This window comes from Phalangium opilio, unplaced genomic scaffold, assembly GCF_054372755.1.
Source record: "Phalangium opilio isolate 3A_F unplaced genomic scaffold, DU_Popi_V2 ptg000209l_1, whole genome shotgun sequence".
In the NCBI taxonomy this organism is placed as follows: domain Eukaryota; kingdom Metazoa; phylum Arthropoda; class Arachnida; order Opiliones; family Phalangiidae; genus Phalangium; species Phalangium opilio.
The window spans coordinates 16,740,652-16,760,574 of NW_028324217.1; the positions used below are offsets into that span (position 1 = coordinate 16,740,652).

Genomic DNA, 19,923 nt, shown 5'->3' on the forward strand with positions numbered 1-19,923 from the left:
TTCCATAGAGGTTTTGTCCATCCATTCCCGGTCCGAATATGTGATATTACTAGAAAAACCATCCATTCCCCCGGTTTTCCATGGTTACCACCGTAAATGGAAATATACCGTTTCCATGCAGCTCTCTAGTCACTAAATAGCTAAATATTGCATATTAAACGGTTTTCAAGGAAAAAAGATTTCCGACTCGTTTCAAAAATTTAATTGCGATAATAAATAGTCTCTCACAAATACAGAGAAACTGAAACACAATTTAATAGGTAAATTTGAAATCGCCTTTACCAGAAGTGAATTGATGTTTTTTATCATAATGTTCCTGCCTTTGCTTACATTTTCCTTTTCTTGTGTTGACAACAATAAACCGTAAAACAAATATACGAAGCTTCTATAGATTGCACGATGCAATTGGTTTTTCTCTTAGGCGTGGTAATATTTGGGTGATGCAAACAACAATAATAGTACGATACATTTTAAATTACGCTTAGTGAAGTATTAAAGTCGATAAATACATTTGGGTGTGGTTGTTATTGGAGAAACCTTTTCCATTCAAATATAACAGGGTTCATACAAAATTTCAAAAACCGATTTGCCTGAAATATTTAGGTTTACCATGCGTGACGCTTTACAATATTTTTTATAATCAAAAACAACGGACAGAATTCATGAGCCAAAGAAATAAACATATTTCTGCACATTTAATATCTGTTTCATATTTCTTGGTTATGGGTTCTGCTAACGTTTATTTCGTCAGTGGGTAGGTTTTAGTAATAGCCTTTTTTCTGATTTTCAAAAACTAAAATAAATTTTAATAGGAAATTTCAAAACAAAAATGTTTTTCTGATATTAAAAGATAAAATTTTATTTTCCAAAAATAATTCTTATTTTCTCTCTGCCCAATATTTCAATGTATCGTAAGAGGAGATAGAAACCCGCTTTATAAAATCCGCTGAAAAATGGGAAAATAGGTGGTAGTAAAAACTATTTTCGGTACGTTTAGATTCAGGACGCATATCCTTTGCGCATGGGAGCGGGGACCTACTCGTATTGTCTCTGTCATCCCCTACATCAACTATGCTCGAGAAAGCTGAGCTCGGGCATTATCCCCGGTCTCACCACGCTTTGATCACTACTGCCTATACTGATTCTCTATCAGTCTCTCTCTCATCTTTGCAAATATTGTACAGCTTTCAAGGCCCGTATATGGAGTTGAAGTTAACATACACCCGACCCTTTATAGTTTTACTATATCTATGGCATACACGGCTGCGAAAGTAACAACAAATCTCGAAATGGACAGAGTTACATTCTTATTCATAACAAAATAGTCTCAGACACTCAGGTCGAAACTGGACGGTTCTAATTGGGTAACTGAATCTCCTTAAAATTCGCGATTGCTTTGTTTAGTTGGTCAGCCACTAAAGAAGTGCAGTGAATCGAAATTTACAATAATAATGAATGTATGAATTCATAAAGACACACTCTACGAAAGCAATAACAGAGGGCTCTCAAAATGTACTGGACAACTAGTATCATCTACGAGATTTGGAGAATAGAAAAGAGAAAAATTCCACCTCAGATTTTTCATTAAAAATCTACTATGAAGAGTTAAGTTCTAAACTAGCTCGATATGAACAACTTGCAACACAGGAAAGGCTGCGTGATATCGTGCTTCTTTTGTCTTTATTTGAAAAGAGCCTAGTTTCTATGTTAGTTTACTATTAATCACGATGCTCAAAGCGTAAGGATTAAATTGAAGATAAACCACGGCGTAAGTGACCACCACCCCCAATAAAGTCAAAATTAAACGTCTGTTAACTTCAAAACATCCCCCAGCTCTCATTTCCAAACGATAAGATTCCAGTTGGGTTAAAAACATTTGCATCTCGGCGCCATACCCATTAGAAATCGCGTCATTTAGCGAATCAACCGCGACCATGACGCAGTTTTTGGACTCTTCCTTGATCTTTGACCCCATAATAATCAAAACGAACGCGTGGATAATATCTTCACCGTAAGCTACGAAACAGTAGACCGTAGATAGTCGATCGTATTTCAATGCAAACAGGTAATATATGACGGTCGTACCGTTCAAGCAAAGCGCAACAGCTGATGTCGCCATAAAAACAAAAATTACAAAATCAAAGCTTTCATTGATGCTATAAACACTTTTCGAAGCCTTTCGAAGTACAATTCGAGTCGATTCCAATTGAAAATGGCAATGATGTTGGTGTTTAAAATCAATTTTTCGAATAGAATTTCCAACTTCTTTTAAAAGTGTTTCGGTCATTTTCACAGACATTACATAGGGTATTGAAACTAATAAACCAATAGTTAGCCAAATTATTGGATAAACTATGGCGTAAGTGCCAAGTAGTACATTGCGAATACTCGGAGGTACGCTGGAAACGTCACAACCGAAACAAAATGATGTCAGCAGTTGGATAGTAAGATTATTATAACTGCCAAGATCCAAAACATACTTCATCTTTGGTAATTCGAAAGCGCACAATATTGTCGTAGTTACGACGTAAAGAAAAACGAGTATCATTAACATAGACAGTCGATGCTTCAATGCGTAAAAAGCAACGGGATTCACACTTAGTAATTGATTTTTCAAATTCTGCAATCTGCATGTTTGTTAAAATTTTCTTCCGTTTGGTCAGAAGGATGTAAAGGAAAAATACACTTTTAATCAAGCTTACGAGGAACCCGTACTGCTCCCGTAAAACAGACTGGTGCGTGAATAGGTTTCGTAACACAACAGCCAAAAAGTACTGGGAGAAAAGAACTGAAATTACAATCCAAAATTTTGTTAAAAACACGAGACATTTTCGCGCGACTCGTTCCATCGCGAGCGTCAATATTAGAACTAAATGTATTTTAACAGTACCGTTTCATTGGGTGTGGTCCGTTAATGATTTTTGAAATTCATCAATAAATATGCCTCATTATTCTTTAGTTACAATGAAGATTGTCGTGTCAATTGTAAATATAAAAACATCATAAGAAAGAAACTCAAAACAATAGACCTTTCAGTATTTTAAATACGCAACCAATTTTTAAATTGAATATTCTGGTGAAGAACGGCAAGTACACGGAGTTCAGTGCAAAAGTAAAAGTTTCTGTATTGCCACGTTACGATTGAGTTATGACGCTATTGAGTGTCGTATACATTTTCAATACCACAATTTCGGCCTCTAGTGTCTAATTTTGTCTTCAATATTTGGTTACGTGAAAATTTGTAATTTTATTTATTTATTTTTTAATTTTCGTTTTCTGTATGGTTCACTTTTATTGTTTGTCTAGTGTTGTCCCGGTAACCACCACATATAGGCTTGCCTCTGTGCTTGCCATCGAATTATTTTTGCGAAATAAATATAATTATTATATTCTGTAAAGATGAAATCTACTGTATAAAAAATTCCTGAGGGGCCTGCAGAACTCCCTACCTCTTCAAAGGAATTTTGGTTAAAAAAATACGAGGAGGAGAAGGTGCGCCTACAAAAATGGTAGAAGGGAACTGAATTTGAACGAAAACTTAGGCCTAATTAAAGGGACTGCAAACAAGGCATCGGTGCCATCGGTGGGTGGGTAAAAATTATTTGAAATACGTCACAGACATCACGTGATGCCAAGATACAAAGGCTCCTCATAGAGTGGAACTGGACATCTAGTCCTTGTTTTTCACGAGATTGCAGCGCCAATTCCCTGAAGTGCTTGTTTTCGAAATAAAACGAACTAAGCTTCTTTGAACCACACCTCTTCTTGGTCACGTTACTCTGACGAATTTCAAATAATTTTACCCACCCGCAGATGCATTCTTTTCAGTCCCTTTAAGACGTGATTGAAACTAAAATTCACAGCGATTAAGAACATTTTTGTGCCCTAATTATTGAAAACCTACAACGTAAACAATCAATTTTCCAGAACTATTATTAAAAACCTACTAATATTCATCTAAAAATAACAATTTATTCATTGTGTTCATCGACATACGGAAATGTTGGACGTAAATCAGTACACGTATAAAGAGGAATATGATCCTGTCGTATGTAGTCCTGAAGTTACTGTATTTTTCAGAATTCGACGACGTAAGATAACTTAAATCAGAAGTGAGATGAGACTAGAAGTACTGAGCTAACCAAATTCTTCACTTGGCGAAAGTGAATATTCTAGATGAGACACCAACGTTTGGCCCTCTGGTAGCGGTTTCTGAATTTTCTCTCCAAAACGAGAGACGCTCGCGGTGGTAGACGGCCGAACTAGATTCAAGCACCCGCATCCGTGTTCCGCGGCTTTAAGTTGAGGGGAAAGGGGTAGGAAATTATTTTGGAACTCTACCAATTTTTTCTCTCTAGTGTAGGCGCGATGGAAGCGGCATAAAATCCTCAAATTTGTTCACTAGTGCCAGGATCTACTACCAATGCTAGAGCTCTTTACTTCTAGTCTCATCTTACTTCTGCTTTAATTAAAATTATCTTCTGAAAACTGATCATTTAAAAAAAGCCCTGAAAAAAGTAATGAATATTAAATGGTTGAACAAATAATTATAGAGCTTTAATTCTTGTGTGGGAAGTAAAATGAGTCCAAGTTACGAGCCACAAAAAATTAAATTCACATACCGCAAAAAAAAACTAAATTTTTAAACATTTAAGTTATTTACAAACCAGGAATAAAATCATATTAGAGATTGGGCATATTTTCGCTCCCTTGTTTTCATTCAAAACTTTTCGCCCGTTTTGTGATCTTTCTGTGATTTTATATATGTTTATGCGGTTTGGCTTTAACTACTTTCATTATCAATAAACGTTTCCATATAGTAATATTTCGGAAGAATATGAAACCATGACCATGTTAACCCCTTGGTCGTACCGAAACAACATTGAAATTTTAAACTTTCTCGTATGGTGAGTAGAAATATCTAGTATTTTTGTCCATTCTTTTACAAATTCACCATTCCCTTAATCCATGTTTTCTCTGCGTTTCGTGTTACGATAAATGTAGCTTCTTCTCTCAAGCTGCAGCATAGCAACAGTGAACAGATTAAAATGTAAATGTGTTGATGTTTGATCAAATTACTCTTCTGCTTACATGCAAAGTCACAATGATCACATTTGAATGGTTTTTCACCACTGTGAACTCGTTGATGTCTGATTAAATTACCCTTTTCCTTGCATCCAGTCACACGATCACATTTAAAGGGTTCTTCACCAATCTGATCAGATTACTCTTTCTCGTGCATCCCAAGTGTGAATGCGTTGATGTCTCTTCAAATCACTCTTGTCCGTGCACCCAAAGTCACACTGATCACATTTTAACGGCTTCTCACCATTGTGAATGCGTTGATGTTTCGTCAAAGTCATCTTCGACCTACATTAAAAGTCACACTGACCACATTTGAACAGTCTTTCACCACTGTGAATGCGTTTATGTTTGACTAACTTAGACTTTTCGTTGCTGGCATAGACGCACTGATCACATTTGAATGGCTTTACACCACTGTGAATTTGTTGATGTCTTTTCAAATCACTCTTCTTCGTGTATCGAAAGCGACACTGATCACATTTGAATGGTTTTACAACACCACTGCGATTGCGTTGACGTCTGATCAAATGACACTTAGTTAATCCTACGTCACACCCATCACATTTGAAGTCAGGGTTGGCAAAAATCCGGATTTTTCTTGAAAAAGCCACTGGTATGGTTTTTTGCTGGTTTAAACCGGATTTTATTGGATTTATCTGGCTTTTTTTAAACTACTCTCTAGTACTTAATTTTAGCACTTCTTTTTTACTTTTAGTGCGCTAGATGTTTTCTGCTAGGCCGAATCATTTTTTTTGTACATAAAAGTTGATAAAACTATAGACATTTCCCTTAGAGATGAGTAGGGACCCTTATTTAATCGGGATTTTTCAGTCCAACACGAACCATATCGGGTCGGAAAATTCTAGGTCGGGTTGGGTGAGAAAATTACTTAAAATGTTTTGCTGGTCGGGTCGGGTAGGGTTATCATACAGTCTACCCGGGTAGACATATTTATTATCTTCAATAGGGCAGGGTTGGGCCCGGGTAGGCTTTTTTGTGATCTTCAATAGGGCAGGGTCTGATAAAGATTTTTCTAAACGCGCGGTCCGACCCAACAATTTAGCGTTGAGAAAAATTCAACTCAGTCTCACGAGTTTCGGGTGGGGCAGTGGGAGGAGGGCGCGTCAAACTAACCCACAATGTATGGGAATCGACCATTTCGATGAAATAAAGAGGTAAAGACATGTGGGTCAAACGTTTCCTTCCATCTCACTTTATGGTGCCTGCGCTGTACTCTATTATTATATTTTTTGAAAAATCCACTGGATTTTTCATCGTGGTTTAAACCGGTTTAATCCAGGTGGATAAAACCGGACTGGATACCAGCGTGCCAACCCTGTTTGAAGTGCTTTTCACCACTGTGAATTCGTTGATGTGTGGTGAAATTTCTCTTCTGTGTACATTCAAAGTCACACTGTTCACATTTGAAGTGTTTTTCTAAACGGTGAGTGCGTTGATGAATGATCAAAATTCTACTCTGTGTATATTCAAAGTCACACTGTTCACATTTGAACGGCTTTTCACCACTGTGAATACGTTGGTGTGTGGTCAAATTTGTCTTCTGAGTACAACGAAAGTCACACTGATCACATTTGAACAGCTGTTCTACACCGTGAATGCGTTGATGTGTGATCAAATTCATCTTATGTGTATATTCATAGTCACACTGATCACATTTGAAGGGTTTTTTGCCGCTATGAATGCGTTGATGTGCGGTCAAAAATCTCTTCTGTGTAGATTTAAAGTCACACTGATCACACTTGAAAGGTTTTTCAACACTATGAATGAGTTCATGCCTGATCAAATTATTCAGCGTGCTTGCAAAGTCACACTGATCGCATTTGAACAACTTTTCCTCACTGTGACGGTGACCACGTTGGTGTGTGGTGAAATGTCTCTTCAGAGTACAACGAAAGGCACACTGATCACATTTGAACGGCTTTTCATCACTGTGAACGCGTTGATGCATGGTGAAACTTCTCCTCTTTTTACATTCAAAGTCACACTGACCACATTTTAACCGTTTATCTCCAGTTTCAATGTGATGTTGTACAGTCCTTTCATCTCGACCAGAGGTGTGGACGGACTTGTTGGAATGTTTTTCCTTGAAAGTTTCTACACAAAACCAAAACAAAATTTCATCAAAGAAATGAAAAGAAGTTTACAAAATAGCATCACACATAGAAGAAAAGGGAGAAATCCGGACTACTCAGGTGTATGAAATTCAAAAAGAAATGTGTATTGATAAAAACATAAGTACCATAATTACCCAGGGGTAATTATGGTACTTATGATAAAAACAACAAGTATACTTGATCGAAGGATCAGTCTTTGGCTGTTTAGATCCCAGAGTTTTTAATATGATACATTTCGATTAACATATTTGATTTACCAAAAGCCTCTTTACCTCTCAAAATAGTGTCGACCCCTCTGCGTTTGTGTACCTTCACGACCGTAGCACATGGCACATGCGTGAGTAGGCTCATGTAGTAACAGATACCAAGTATTAACGTTTGGATCGCCACCATAGAGTACTATTTTTTAAAAACCTTTCACCCCCAAAAACCTATTATCGGAATAGTTGGTTCGCGTAGAGGTTGAGAGGAGGGTCATTTGCGTTTCATTTAACATGGCGTCTAGTCTACAACCAAAGGCTGAGAACTGTGAACGAAGTATACTTTTTGTTATTATCAATGAACTTTTGCCTAAACGGTCCACACTTTCTAAAACCGTCGCCAACATTATTAATACAGGCCTGAGCGCGCTATCTCTGGGAAGGGGGTCAAGGCGTGTTTGGGCACCACGCATAGATGTCGCTTTTGAAAACCTGAAATCTCTAACTTACCCGCGAATTTTTAAACCCAGTAAAACTTTGAGATTGAGGGACTTGCGTAGATATTTGAAGATCACGAATTATAAGAATCTTAGGGAATTGTTTGCACTTCTAAATTTAAAATGACGTTTTTTCAATCACGTAGGAATGTTACAACATGAAATATTTTATCACTTTTAAAACTAAGAATAAAATATTCTCACATAAAATAGCGTCACATATTAAAAATATAAATAAAATAGCGTCACACATTAAAAATATAAATTAAATAGCGTCACATTTTATAAATAGGACAAAATTAGTATCACATTTTAAAAACATAAATAAAATAGTGCCACATTTTAAAAATATAAACAAAATATTGCCACATTTTAAAAATATAAATTGTTCTCATTTTAAAAATAGGAATAAAATTGTTTACATGTGGCACTATAGATAGTTTTCACACATGGAGGATTCATACCATTTACACCAGGAGGCCGGGCTATATGGCGGACAAATACCCGTCTGCTTTTGTCCTCCAGATAGCCCGGCTTCCTGGTGTAAAAGGTATGAATCCTCCATGCGTGAAAACTATCTATAGAGAGAGGCAAGAGGGTTGTAGTTTAATATGGCTTTTCCTCTTTCCACCAAAGTGGCGGAACACTTTACAGAGTGGAAGGCTTGTGGGGGAATGCATCTGATTGGCTTAGCGGAGGCATGACGTTTAATGGGGGATATTTTCACCCCTTTGTCCACTCCCTATGTTATTTGTAGTTATAATGTGGCATAACGTGGCACTATATTTTTTATAGTTTTAAAATGTTTTAAAACAATCTGAATCAGTTTTGTTTGAATTAAATAAAAAAATTGTCTGTAGTAACATTCCTATTTTTAAAGTGAGATAAAAAATTACTAGAAAAATAAAACCAATAGATGGGTTTTTCATTCTTAAATTCCTTATTTTATATTTAGAAGTTCAAACGATTCTTAAAATTCTAATAATTCTTCATGTGCTATTATCTAAGCTCTTCCCTCAAGTTGTGCTGGGTTTCAAATATCGCGGGAAATCCAGGTTCTAAAACACGCCCCTTGCGGACGCATTCGGGGAAATAAAAGGTACCGCAAAATTCTCGGAAAAGGAGCGCGCTCGGCCTGTATTAATAATGATGGCGAAGCTAAAACTATTGAGTTAAGAAAATTACCACTAGTATGGCCTGCCTATTGGGGTACATGGGACACTTTTGAAAACATCAGGACGGACGGACAGCTACCGCAAGAGGGAGAGTAGAAGGCTCTGCTGGAATATTCTCGCTTTGAAAGTTTACCTTTAAGCTTCCGGTGTGCGCGCCCTCTTATTGGTTGAAATACGGTGAACCGGATATTAGGAGGGAAATATAACAAATAAATAAAAATGAAAATCGAGAACACCCAAAAGGCCTTGCCAAAACCTATAGCTTCGACTCCCCCTCTTTGCAGCTACCAAGTTTATCACGCGATGTTGTCGCCATCTCGAAGCCTAGATAAGAAATGTATAAATACATGTATTCTTGAAATCAGTCAAATTTCCCGCCTTTTCTTTTAGTTCCCTTGGTTGCACCGGGATGGCGCCACAAGCAAGTGATAGAGCTAATTGGGTCTTATAGCCTAGCGGATGAAAGGCCACTCTAGTGGTAATTTTCTCAACTCCATGGCTAAAACACTTCAGGCAAACAATTATCATTCGCAACCCAGCGCCATCTATCGGCGATATATCCATGTCAAAAAGAAACTTTTGGTGGGAAAACAGTTCCATTTATGCATGCGGAGCCCTTGGGAGCTGAATTTATATTAAAATATATATCTGGCTCTTCCACGGAGACACTGAGTAATTATGTACGAGGTTACCTCCCACTTCTTAAATGTTAGTAGTTTTTGATAAGCGCCATCTAGTGAGCCAATTTTGTACTTTGATTTTATTCCGTATTTTAAAAATGGCCGCGGACAACAACAATCTTTATGACACAGAGTTAACCCTTTGTCAGGTCCCGAATGAAGTTTGCAAACGCGCGATCTCCACTCCCTTAAATCCCTATCACTACTTTTACAGCCAAGAACGGAACATGTTCTACCCCAACTTGCCACTTTTATTTTTCAAAACATACTAATTACCAATGAGAATTAAAAAATATGTTCAAATCACCGGAATCCGGTGACCGGATTCACCGCGCCAAAGGATTTCAGACGATGGTTTTGAACTTCCTGCTTTTGAACGCTAGATGGCTTTAAGCACCGACGTTTAAAGAGACAAAAATACCGAATTTTACGCTTTACTTCGACGCTAGATGGCGGTAGCAAAAACTACTAAGACGCAATGGCAGCCCCCTTGGAATTTGCCTGGTAAACGACGTATATTCACTAACAGAAATTCATAGCCCTCCTTGAAGTGGGCAAAACCCTCGTACCATATGATGCGCTGCGTACGGTGAAACAGCTAGTGTAAGACCTAATCTCGCTATAGTCAGTCAACAAACATTACCAGACGGAGCAAACCAATTACCGTCGTTCCTGACAGTGCAACATAAACAATAGGGAGCTAACAACTGGCTAGGGGGAAGAGATAGTCTGACGTCACGCAACCCCTCTCTGGTTGGAATTTTTGCGCGGAGAATACTGTTTCCAACCGTTAGGGGGGATGAAACTCCAGTAAGAGATAGAAGGGTGTGACGTTTCAGGGTCAGAACTGTTAGCTCCCTATTCTTGTCAACCGAGCTGTTTATAAGATGTTGTTTGCTCCATCTCTGTTTTACCCTAAACAGCACTTCAGAAACTGACCAAATAACCCCAGACTTGGGTAATATCATAAGTTTATCGTGCCTCTAAGTTCACAAATATGGGTTGCAACTGGACATCTTCCGCAGGCTACTGTGACGTCAGAACTCTTATAGCTCTAAGATCCAAAGAGAGAGAAAATTTTGAAATTAATGTCGCGGTGCAGCCACCAAACGGTCGAGACGATTACTAAATTAGTCTCATGAAAAAAAAATCATCCAATGGAATAAAGGAGATTTTTACGTTTCGTATAGGCAGGCATTGAGGGGAACAAATTTTACTTAAGCAACCCCAAAATCCCCCCTCTCTCGTGAGATAGAGGAGGTTTCAGTCAAAGGGATAAAAGAAATGCTAGGCTTGGCAGTACAATTTTCCATTGAAGTTGAGGTGATAAATGATACGGAAAGAGTACAGGGTTTCATTAAAGGGAGCCGGACAAACGCTTTTGCCGTAGGAGTAGCAGCCATATCTCTACTTAGAGGCATGATAAACTTATGGTTATATTTATATACGGTAGTCTTCTAAATATTTGAAAATAACTAAAACAATACACACCAGGCTGCACTTTTTCCAGGAGACTTTGGGAAATGTTGTTTGTCGCGGCAGGAATACTTCGCAAACTATCAAGGAGAAGAAAACAAACAATAGAAATATTCATTATTCACGGCGCAAGCTGCAAGGTTAAACGACTCAATAACTACGGAAAATCAATCGTTTAGCACAAAGGTCTTATTTTGAGGGATTTACTGAAAACGTTTCCACAATATTTTGAAAAGGAAGAGTTAGACCTAAATAATTACAGTGGCTAGACACGAATAGTTCGGAAAGAGTGTCGAAAAAATGACTGAACAAAATTGGTTCCGTCAACACTCCCTAAAGAATGTTTTATTCTGGAACTGGCCTAGCATGATAAATGTGACTTGTTTAGAAAGCATTTCACTGACTCGCCACCACCATCTTCCCTTACTTCAAACGGAGAAATTTAAGCAAAGCTTGGGTCCAGTGGATCCTTTACAAGGTGACTTTTCTTACGAGCTCCATTTCTGCCTTGGCGAAGGCAGAAGACATTTGTGGACAGGATTTATAAGTACACTTAAAAATCCCGGCTAAATCACGCCCACTAGCCTTCGCCAAGCTAAACCCAGAGATCCGGAGAAAAGTCACGTTTTAGAGAAATTTTACTAAAATCTACAGAATATAAACAGTATGACGCGAATCCTTAATAAAAGGATTGGACGGCCACAGCACGAAACTAAGTTTTAAAAGCTATCATTGTGGGCGCTAACCAAAATCCTGATTACATAGGCCAATCATTATAGAAGGAGTACCGTTATCGCAACATAACTGTTAAAAATCATTTTACCCACAAAGGGGGAAGGGTGCTAACAGGAATGAACCAAAAGTTTGGGGTCGATCAGTTACACGACAGCAATGGACTGAACATATGCCAATCATGGATTAACTAACGATAGGGATTGTTCACTAACCGTGTTTCCCATGTATTGCCATCGCCAACTTCGTGTTCCGAATTATTCCTTGATTCCCCTCTTCATTCCTCCAATTTATTGGACCAAAACGGATGTAGATATGGCGCCATCTCTAGGCAAAATAAATCGTTTTTGCGGATTTTAAAGATGGCGGCGCCCAATTTTAGGCGGTATTTCAATTTTTGACGTCATAGGACACGTGACATTTGGTCCAATTTTCTTATAACTTCCTGTTAGGGATAGTAGCTGCGGCTAGGGGGCGTTTGGAACATGCATACTTAATCTTTTAGGGGGAACGAACAATCCCTAGCGTTAGTTAATCCATATGCCAATAGACCTTAGATGGAAGGTTCCGTCCACTGTCGTCTGCAATGGTTGGAATTAACGGTTACACTAGGATTACCAAGTCATTCCATTTTTGGGTTTTTCTTGAATTTGTTCTTGTTCTTGCACCACATTTGCGAGAGGTAATTCTTGACTATATGATCCCGAATCATATAGAACCAATTCAGCTTTCAAACATTCACCGTTAGCTATTTGATATGTTTCGTAATCATGTTCATCTGGTTCCGCTTTCACAGCTCGGGCTCACATAATTTTCATGGGCTAAGCTCTAGCTCAAGCTCTCTCTAATATGTTTCACGGTCTCACCTCGAGCTCAAAATCGATAGAAATTAAGGCTCACCTCGATCTCGGGCTCATTCAGTTTAGTAAGCTCAAGCCAAAGCTCAAGCTCGGTCTTATATTTCCAGAGAATATTTCTTCCAAGCAGTGTAGATGTTGAAATAAATAATTTTGCAGCTATTTTTACGTGATAAATGCAAAACTACAATATATATTTACTATCGAAATGATTTGCACTACTTTTGAATTAAAAAACTACAAAACTTCATCTCCCAATGAGTTATACTAGTTTCTGTTGGTACTGAATGGGGCGCTGAGCCAAGCTGAGCGCAGTCTCAAAACAGTGAGCGCCCTTTCAAAGTAAGCAGTCTCATAGTTTTGAATTGGCCTCACTCAAGCTAATAAAAGCTAAAAAATTTGTAAGAGCTGGGCTCAGAGCAAGCTCTAGTTAATTTTACAGTTAAACCTGGGCTCAGCTCAAGGCTCACTTTGTTTGTGACGGATTGTGAGCCCGGGCTCAAGCTCAGAAATCTTTTTCATAAACTTCCAGGCTCGTCTATCAATTATTTTGAAGAGCCTCGCTCAATTGGCCCTCGGGCTCACTGAAATGAGTAGAACGCGGACAGCTATGCGTACAAAGCTAGCTTTACACGTGCTGACAACCGATGTTGTAACAGAGTATATACAGAATAAGCTGTCGTTCGAGATAGGGAGCTGCCTATAGTATAGCGTGAAAACAAATTTCCTCACGCGCATTCTTTATCCATGCTTAAGCTTTCAGCGTAAGTTTATCAGACATGTTCCATAAGTATGGCTTTGCATTGTTAGAGAATTAGTGAGTGCTAGTTCGAGAACGACGCGAGAATTGACTATACTCGGTTTTGCATTTGCAGTCCATCAGGCTCAGCCCATACTAAGCCTTTGACAGCGCCTCACCAGGCGTCACTTTACGAGAATCTATGACCTATGTCACTTCAGGACAAGCTCTTAGTAACCAGTGACAAACTAATGGAACATATCTTATAAACTTATAGTTTCAGCCAATAGAGCTATCTCAGAAACCTTAGTGTGACGACAACCATGCTATTTGCCCATAGAACATAAGCGGTACCAAACATGGCCGCCCACTGGCAAAGCTAGTCGCGTGACGTTTTACCTATGCACTCACGTCACAACTGAGATAGCTCTATTGCAGTGGGGGTTTCAATCTAAACTGTGTGTATACATATAAACAAATGGAGATAATCGGGATATTTTGGGTTTTAAAAATCATCAACCATTCCGATTGAATCAAAAACCATGATCAAAGGGAGAGGCAAAATTAAAATACTTTTGAGACAGGCTGTGATTCCTTTTCTTGAATATTAATTGACTCTGACGAAGACCATGACTGGTACTAATAAAAAAGGCTATGTTATCCACACATTAAAATCATATCAAAGAGGTAATTAATATTTTCATAAAATACCATAAGATTTTTGGTTTCTGTGGTTTCTTCAAATGGTATTGGATTTGGGTTTTCCGCAGTTGGCCCTTTACCCCCGATAAAATGTTCTTCACATAAATAGTATGTTTTTTGGGCCACCTTCTCAATGTTTAAACGATCACCATATCTACCACACGCCGAAATCCAAAGTTTACACTTCTCAGGATCTCTTCGTGGCCGTGGAAAAGGTATGAAATTGGTGACTTTAGTCCGAGACTTGGAAGAATAAACAGCATTTTGGCACAGAGAGTACATACACTGCTTAGTTTTACGTTGCGGGCCTTACGCAATTTCTTCCCACTTCCAATCTTCCCCTTCTTTGAGGCAGAGGGCGACACCGCCAAATCCCGCTTCACCTTCTTAGAAGCGGTTTTCAAAATTTCAATTTTCCCTTCCCCGTGCAAGAGAACTGTTAGTGTTCATCTGAGTGGTGGGTAACTCAGACCAGCTGACGTTTTAGGGTATGAAGGGGCTTGCCTCTGGAGGAGAGTTTACCTTCTTTAGAAGGAAACCTTCTATGTGAGAAGGAAGATTGCTAGAGAATGCGGAGTACCTTCTTTTTTCAGAAGATTTCCTCCGCCAGAACCCAGTCTTGCTTCTTTTATCGGGTAGAAGAAAGAAGAAAATTAGCCACGTCAATTTATAGAAAAGAAAACTTAAAATTACTGAGAATAATAACATTAATTTAAAGGGTCAAAAATAATTAATGTTACAGTAAAGATCAAAAATATTTAAATTGATTATAATTATAATCATTAATTTAGTAAACCTGTTTTTGTTTATAAAATTTAGTTTCACCATGTTTCACGGTTTGCCTGAAGATGGCGCTGTTATTGTCTACTCTAAAAATGCCTCTCTTCAAAAGTTTAGGTCTTCATGAAACAAATTTTTTTTGAAATGAAATTAAATTACACGTTTATGACATTTGATTTAATATGCCAGAAGCGAGAGAGTAACCACTTAAAGATTAATTAATTAATAGTACTAATTTTCGATGCCCTTGAATTACATTCTTGTCTTCCGTAACGCAAATAATTAGAGCTTTGTCCTGTTATTTATTAACATTAAAAAAGGCGTCATTTAATTGAGAATGATTTTCGTATGGAACAGACCTAAGTTTGAACTTGACTCGATACTATTATAGCAAAGAATACCCAATAGTGTATGTTAGTGAACATTTTTATCTTAGTTGCCTAATTAAATGAAGATTCAATCAAATATACGAGAAGTTCATAAGACCTTAGTAAGTGGTTGTTCAAGACTGGTGCCACTTGTTACAATCATCATGAAACGCTTTTGGGCATAAGTCCATGGTGCAAAATTATAAGATGAAATAAGTATGCTTTGCCATAAGTCTATATTGTAAAACTAAACCTTTCTGTACGTGTCTTAATTAAGTTTTACGTATGTATAATCATTTTAGTACCATGGATAATGAATGCGCGCGAGGAAATTTGTTTTCACGCTATAGGATAGGCAACTCTTTATCTCAAACGACAGCTTATTCTGTATATACTCTGTTACAACATCGGTGGTCAGCACGCGCAAAGCTAGGTCTCTATGTAACCATGGAAGAAGAAGGGTGTATGGAAGGGTCCTATAGTGTTAAAGAGAGCGCGTTGAAAAATCGTAACTTCCCCCTTCTCATCCCCTCCTTCCCCAGTTTATCACCAACGTTGAAAGCTTCTGCGCAGTACTAGAGGCCATAGAGAGCGGATCTAAATAGTGTATCCCTCTCAGTACGCGCCAGGGTGGGAAATAAGGATTTTTTTAAACTGGACATTGGGCCAGCGACCCCTCTGGCCTGGAATAAATAAACTGGTCCATGACCACTGACCAGGGCGTGTCGTCTGCTATATTGAAGAAGTGAATAATTAAAATATATTAGATAATGTCTGGACTCCGGAAACCCTTGAATTTCTAAGTGGTCCAGTGGACCACTGATCCCCCCTCCGATTTAATTTTTAAACTGGTCCAGGCAATTTTTAAACTGGTCATTTGCCCTGTGCCACCGCCTTATTTCCCACGCTGGTACGCGCGGTATTAAGGAGGTGGCTTGCGCGCCAATATTGCGCAGAGCAGTAATCGAGTTACAGCTAGTGCCGAGAGGAGAGGAGAGTTTTCCATCGTGACCCTACATTTCGCCATAGAGACTATAAACCCCAAGAAGTGGCAGGTCCCCCGCTCTACAAGCGCAAATAATGATGTTGCTCCTAAATTGGTACATGAGAGCTTCCGGCCCGTTTAATTTTGCTTAGCGGAAGTCGCCTTGTACCAGGAAAAACCGGTTTAATGGGCAACAAGTTGAGGCATTCCTTCCACTCCTTGGGGTTATAGTCTCTATGATTTCGCGTAGCCGTCCGTCTATTCACCTCACCATTCCATTACAACCTTCTTCTTCCATGATGTAACGTAGCTTTGTACGTGTTGACAAGAGATTTGATAAAAAATTCTCACGATGTGATAATCGTGGTGCGAGATGTAGAGCGTGCGACGGAAATTTTGTTAACAGGAAGGCAGGGCGCCACGCGATTGGTCGGGGGTCCTTACTTCAAACTATCCATAAAATCTGAACCTAATTTGAATTTTAAAATCATTCGGAAATATTTCCTGGATGTTTCACTATGCAGACTATTCTTATAATTAGTAGAAGAATCGATAAAAAATCACTTGATTTTCCTCTTCACCCTCCCTTTAAGAGCCCATACTGGCTTTAATGTATAAGGAAGGTTTTTTGATTGGATGTAGGTTTTTACCTCTCCGAGTGACGTATGTCACGGAGAGGTTCTGTAACGATCGTGTGTGTGTGTCTGTATGTCTGTGTGTCTGTGTGTCTGTTGTTACACCCACGTGACCGCGTTCGCAGTTTCCAAATCGGAGCAAACGTGTTCGCCATTTCCGAACTGCTTTCACAGTAACGGAAATAGCTCCTCTACTTGAGTTCTCACACCACCATCTTCTGGTCTTTGTCCATCCCACACGGACACCAGTCTGTACTTACTGGCTTCTAATCACCAACATCTTTTGGTCTTCGTCCATCCGACATGGACACCAGTCTGTACATACTGCCTTCTAATCACCACCATCATCTGGTCTTCGTCCATCCCACTTGGACACCAGTCTGTACATACTGGCTTCTAAACACCACCATCTTCTGGTCTTCGTCCATTCCACTTGGACACCAGTCTGTACATACTGGCTTCTAATCACCACCATCTTCTGGTCTTTGTTTTTGTCCATCCCACATGGACACCAGTCTGTACACCTGGCTTCTACACCGCCATCTTCTGGTCTTTGTTTTTGTCCATCCCACATGGACACCAGTCTGCACACCTGGCTTCTACTCCATCGCCATCGTTGAGTTTAAGACACTCGCGGCGATCAGCTAGGGTTACGAGAAACGTCTAGCCTCCCTAGGGTGGGTTGTCCACGATAGGTTTTCGCAATTGCGGTTGTTCTTGTTTATAGCTGTAGTTCGACACCCTTATATAATACCATGAGTTAATAATATGTTAGCTCCCTATAAGCTACTCAGGCAATTCATTTTTATACTCCAGCGTTTTCTCCCGCGCCGCCGGCTTCCCAATTATATGCGACGCTCTGCGGCCGCCACGTGAACGAAAATCTTATTTACTCTTCTTTCCGGTTTTTCCCCGGAAGCGCGTGTAGTGGAAGCTAGTCAATGATATCGGAGCTAATTAAGCTGCCGAATATTTCGCTCAGTAGCCTCGGTTAAAAAAACAGTGAAGAGATCAGTGGATTGGATTTAGCTCAGTTGTATAATTTTCTGGTTTCCAGTCACAATAACAAATCTTATCTTTAGCATTCTTGATCAATATCGGTAAATTGCATTGAGTTCCCGCATTTTTTTGTCTCAGTACTGACACAAACGCCATGATTTAATGTTAAATTGTTAAAACATAAACATTCACGACTAAAACAACACTCCCTTGGTGAAAAAACAGCCGGCGACTCGAGGTCGAGTAGCCGTACGAGCTGGATTTTTTTTGTCGACAAGAGAGAGCGCAACATTCGGATTTTTTCCCCGCGCGGGCGAAATGAGAAGAAATCGCTGGATACATTACGCCTATGGAGTCTGAGTAACTTATAGGGAGCTAACATATTATTCACTCATGATAATACCTATTTGAGTATGGCGAAGCAACCGGCGTATGCTTCATTTCAAACGCCAATATTAGTCAAGTCTCTCAAGAATGTTTAATTGTTCTTTTTTAAAACGATGTAACGTTCAATAAGGCGAATAACTAACGAAGAAAATATTAAATATTAATTATATTTATTTTAAAATTTAAGATAATCTTGTTTCTCAATTCAAAATTAATACGGAAAGAGTTAAAAAGCAGTCTATGTTTTTGTCTGTGTGTGTCCGTTCGTTGTTACAGTAGTGCGCTGCGTTAGAAGTTCGTTTTGTTTTGATGTGTATAGAAATCCTACTGAACCATAATATTCCCTTTATCCTTAATATAAAGTGAATATGTGGAAATATTTTTCGTAATTATGATGCATTTAGTACTTTTGTAGCTTTAAAGCTCTATTTCATTTTGATATTCCAAAGATTTTTTTTAATATTATTATTTAAAATGGATGTTTATATATTACTTAAGCTATACTACATCTGTTTATAGCATAATCCTTTCTAAAGTGAATACAAGCACAACGCTACTATGTTGGTCAAATGAACTTTTATTTGTCAATAGGCCTAGTGAACCAAAAAGTAAACGCTTGAGTTTGGTTTTCGTTTCTGTAATGCAAAGACATTAACGGTTCAGAGTGAGCCGAAAATTAAATACACTGTTAAATAATTAGGCTTAGATTTTATGGTCATGGTGGAAATCTGGGCCGCGTTCAGCAGAGCTCAGCGCTGTTAGCAGTGTCCTACTTAACGGGATTTTGTTTTTGAATTTTGACGTCACGGTGCATAGCGCTGAGCTAGCGCGGTCTTCAAAGAAAATAGTCGGCTTTTTGGATAACGTGACGTAAAACGCGTAGTTCTCAGCTTGGCGAAAAGACCATGGAGGAATTAATACAAATAGCTCTGTGGGACTATAGCTATTTAATTGGCGTGAAACCAGTTGATCACGCGAGAATTTTAAGAGATATGTTAGTTTAATTATAAAAGTTGTTATCTATCTCTATAAATATGTTATCATACAATTTTTGTTAAGCCTTGGTACCTTGCACGCTTTATTGCGCTAGCGTCATTTATAAAACGCCGATGACCGGAGAAAAGCTATGACGACAGACCTCACCGGTAAACATTTCCAAAATCCGCTGTCTTTTTTGGTGAGCTCTGCTGAACGCAGCCCAGACCAGTGAAAGGTCTGATCGTAATCGGATAATAGCTTCGTGTTTTCATGCTTTTTATGGTACGCATTTACTTTCAGTGTGTGTAGCCACAAATAAGCTTTGGTGTTATGTAACGTTAACAGTCATGTTGACAAACTAAGAAAATCGTTGAGATGAAACGAGAGGATAGTGTTTACATGGCAACCCTGTTGTGAATATGGCTTTGAACATAGAGGGCATACAGTTGAGGAGTAGAAAATCAGGCCTTTACAAACACGTAAAGGTAATATCCCTCCAAAGTTTTATCTCTT

At 38.7% G+C, this 19,923-nt stretch overlaps 3 protein-coding genes across 3 annotated transcripts; all 3 read right to left on the reverse strand.

Moving 5' to 3' along the window:
* Positions 1-187: 187 nt before the first annotated feature.
* LOC149620895 (uncharacterized) lies at positions 188-3,818 on the reverse strand. Its single transcript, XM_089854772.1, has 2 exons — positions 2,481-3,818; positions 188-2,399 (listed from the first exon to the last, which is right to left on the reverse strand). Exons 1-2 carry the CDS (start codon positions 2,552-2,554, stop codon positions 1,703-1,705), a joined length of 771 nt encoding a protein of 256 aa, XP_089710898.1. The 5' UTR covers positions 2,555-3,818; the 3' UTR covers positions 188-1,702.
* A 714-nt stretch (positions 3,819-4,532) lies between these two features.
* On the reverse strand, positions 4,533-5,869 carry LOC149620896 (uncharacterized). The gene is made up of 3 exons (XM_089854635.1): positions 5,861-5,869; positions 5,443-5,756; positions 4,533-5,370 (listed from the first exon to the last, which is right to left on the reverse strand). The coding sequence occupies exons 1-3, from the start codon at positions 5,867-5,869 to the stop codon at positions 5,220-5,222; spliced, it is 474 nt and encodes a 157-aa protein (XP_089710761.1). The 3' UTR covers positions 4,533-5,219.
* LOC149620897 (uncharacterized) lies at positions 5,749-12,776 on the reverse strand. Its single transcript, XM_089854773.1, has 3 exons — positions 12,599-12,776; positions 11,264-11,328; positions 5,749-7,200 (listed from the first exon to the last, which is right to left on the reverse strand). Exons 1-3 carry the CDS (start codon positions 12,604-12,606, stop codon positions 6,377-6,379), a joined length of 897 nt encoding a protein of 298 aa, XP_089710899.1. The 5' UTR covers positions 12,607-12,776; the 3' UTR covers positions 5,749-6,376.
* Positions 12,777-19,923: the final 7,147 nt, after the last annotated feature.

Excerpts from the sequence above, each read along its gene's own strand:
- LOC149620895 (XM_089854772.1), bottom strand. The coding sequence starts at position 2,554 with ATGTTAATGATACTCGTTTTTCTTTACGTCGTAACTACGACAATATTG. Across the intron at positions 2,400-2,480 it reads TTCGAATTACCAAAGATGAA|CGTACCTCCGAGTATTCGCA; the intron begins GTATGTTTTGGA and ends TGACGTTTCCAG.
- LOC149620896 (XM_089854635.1), bottom strand. Across the intron at positions 5,371-5,442 it reads GCCAGCAACGAAAAGTCTAA|GTCGAAGATGACTTTGACGA; the intron begins GTTAGTCAAACA and ends CTTTTAATGTAG.
- LOC149620897 (XM_089854773.1), bottom strand. Across the intron at positions 7,201-11,263 it reads CCTGGAAAAAGTGCAGCCTG|AAACTTTCAAGGAAAAACAT; the intron begins GTGTGTATTGTT and ends GGTTTTGTGTAG.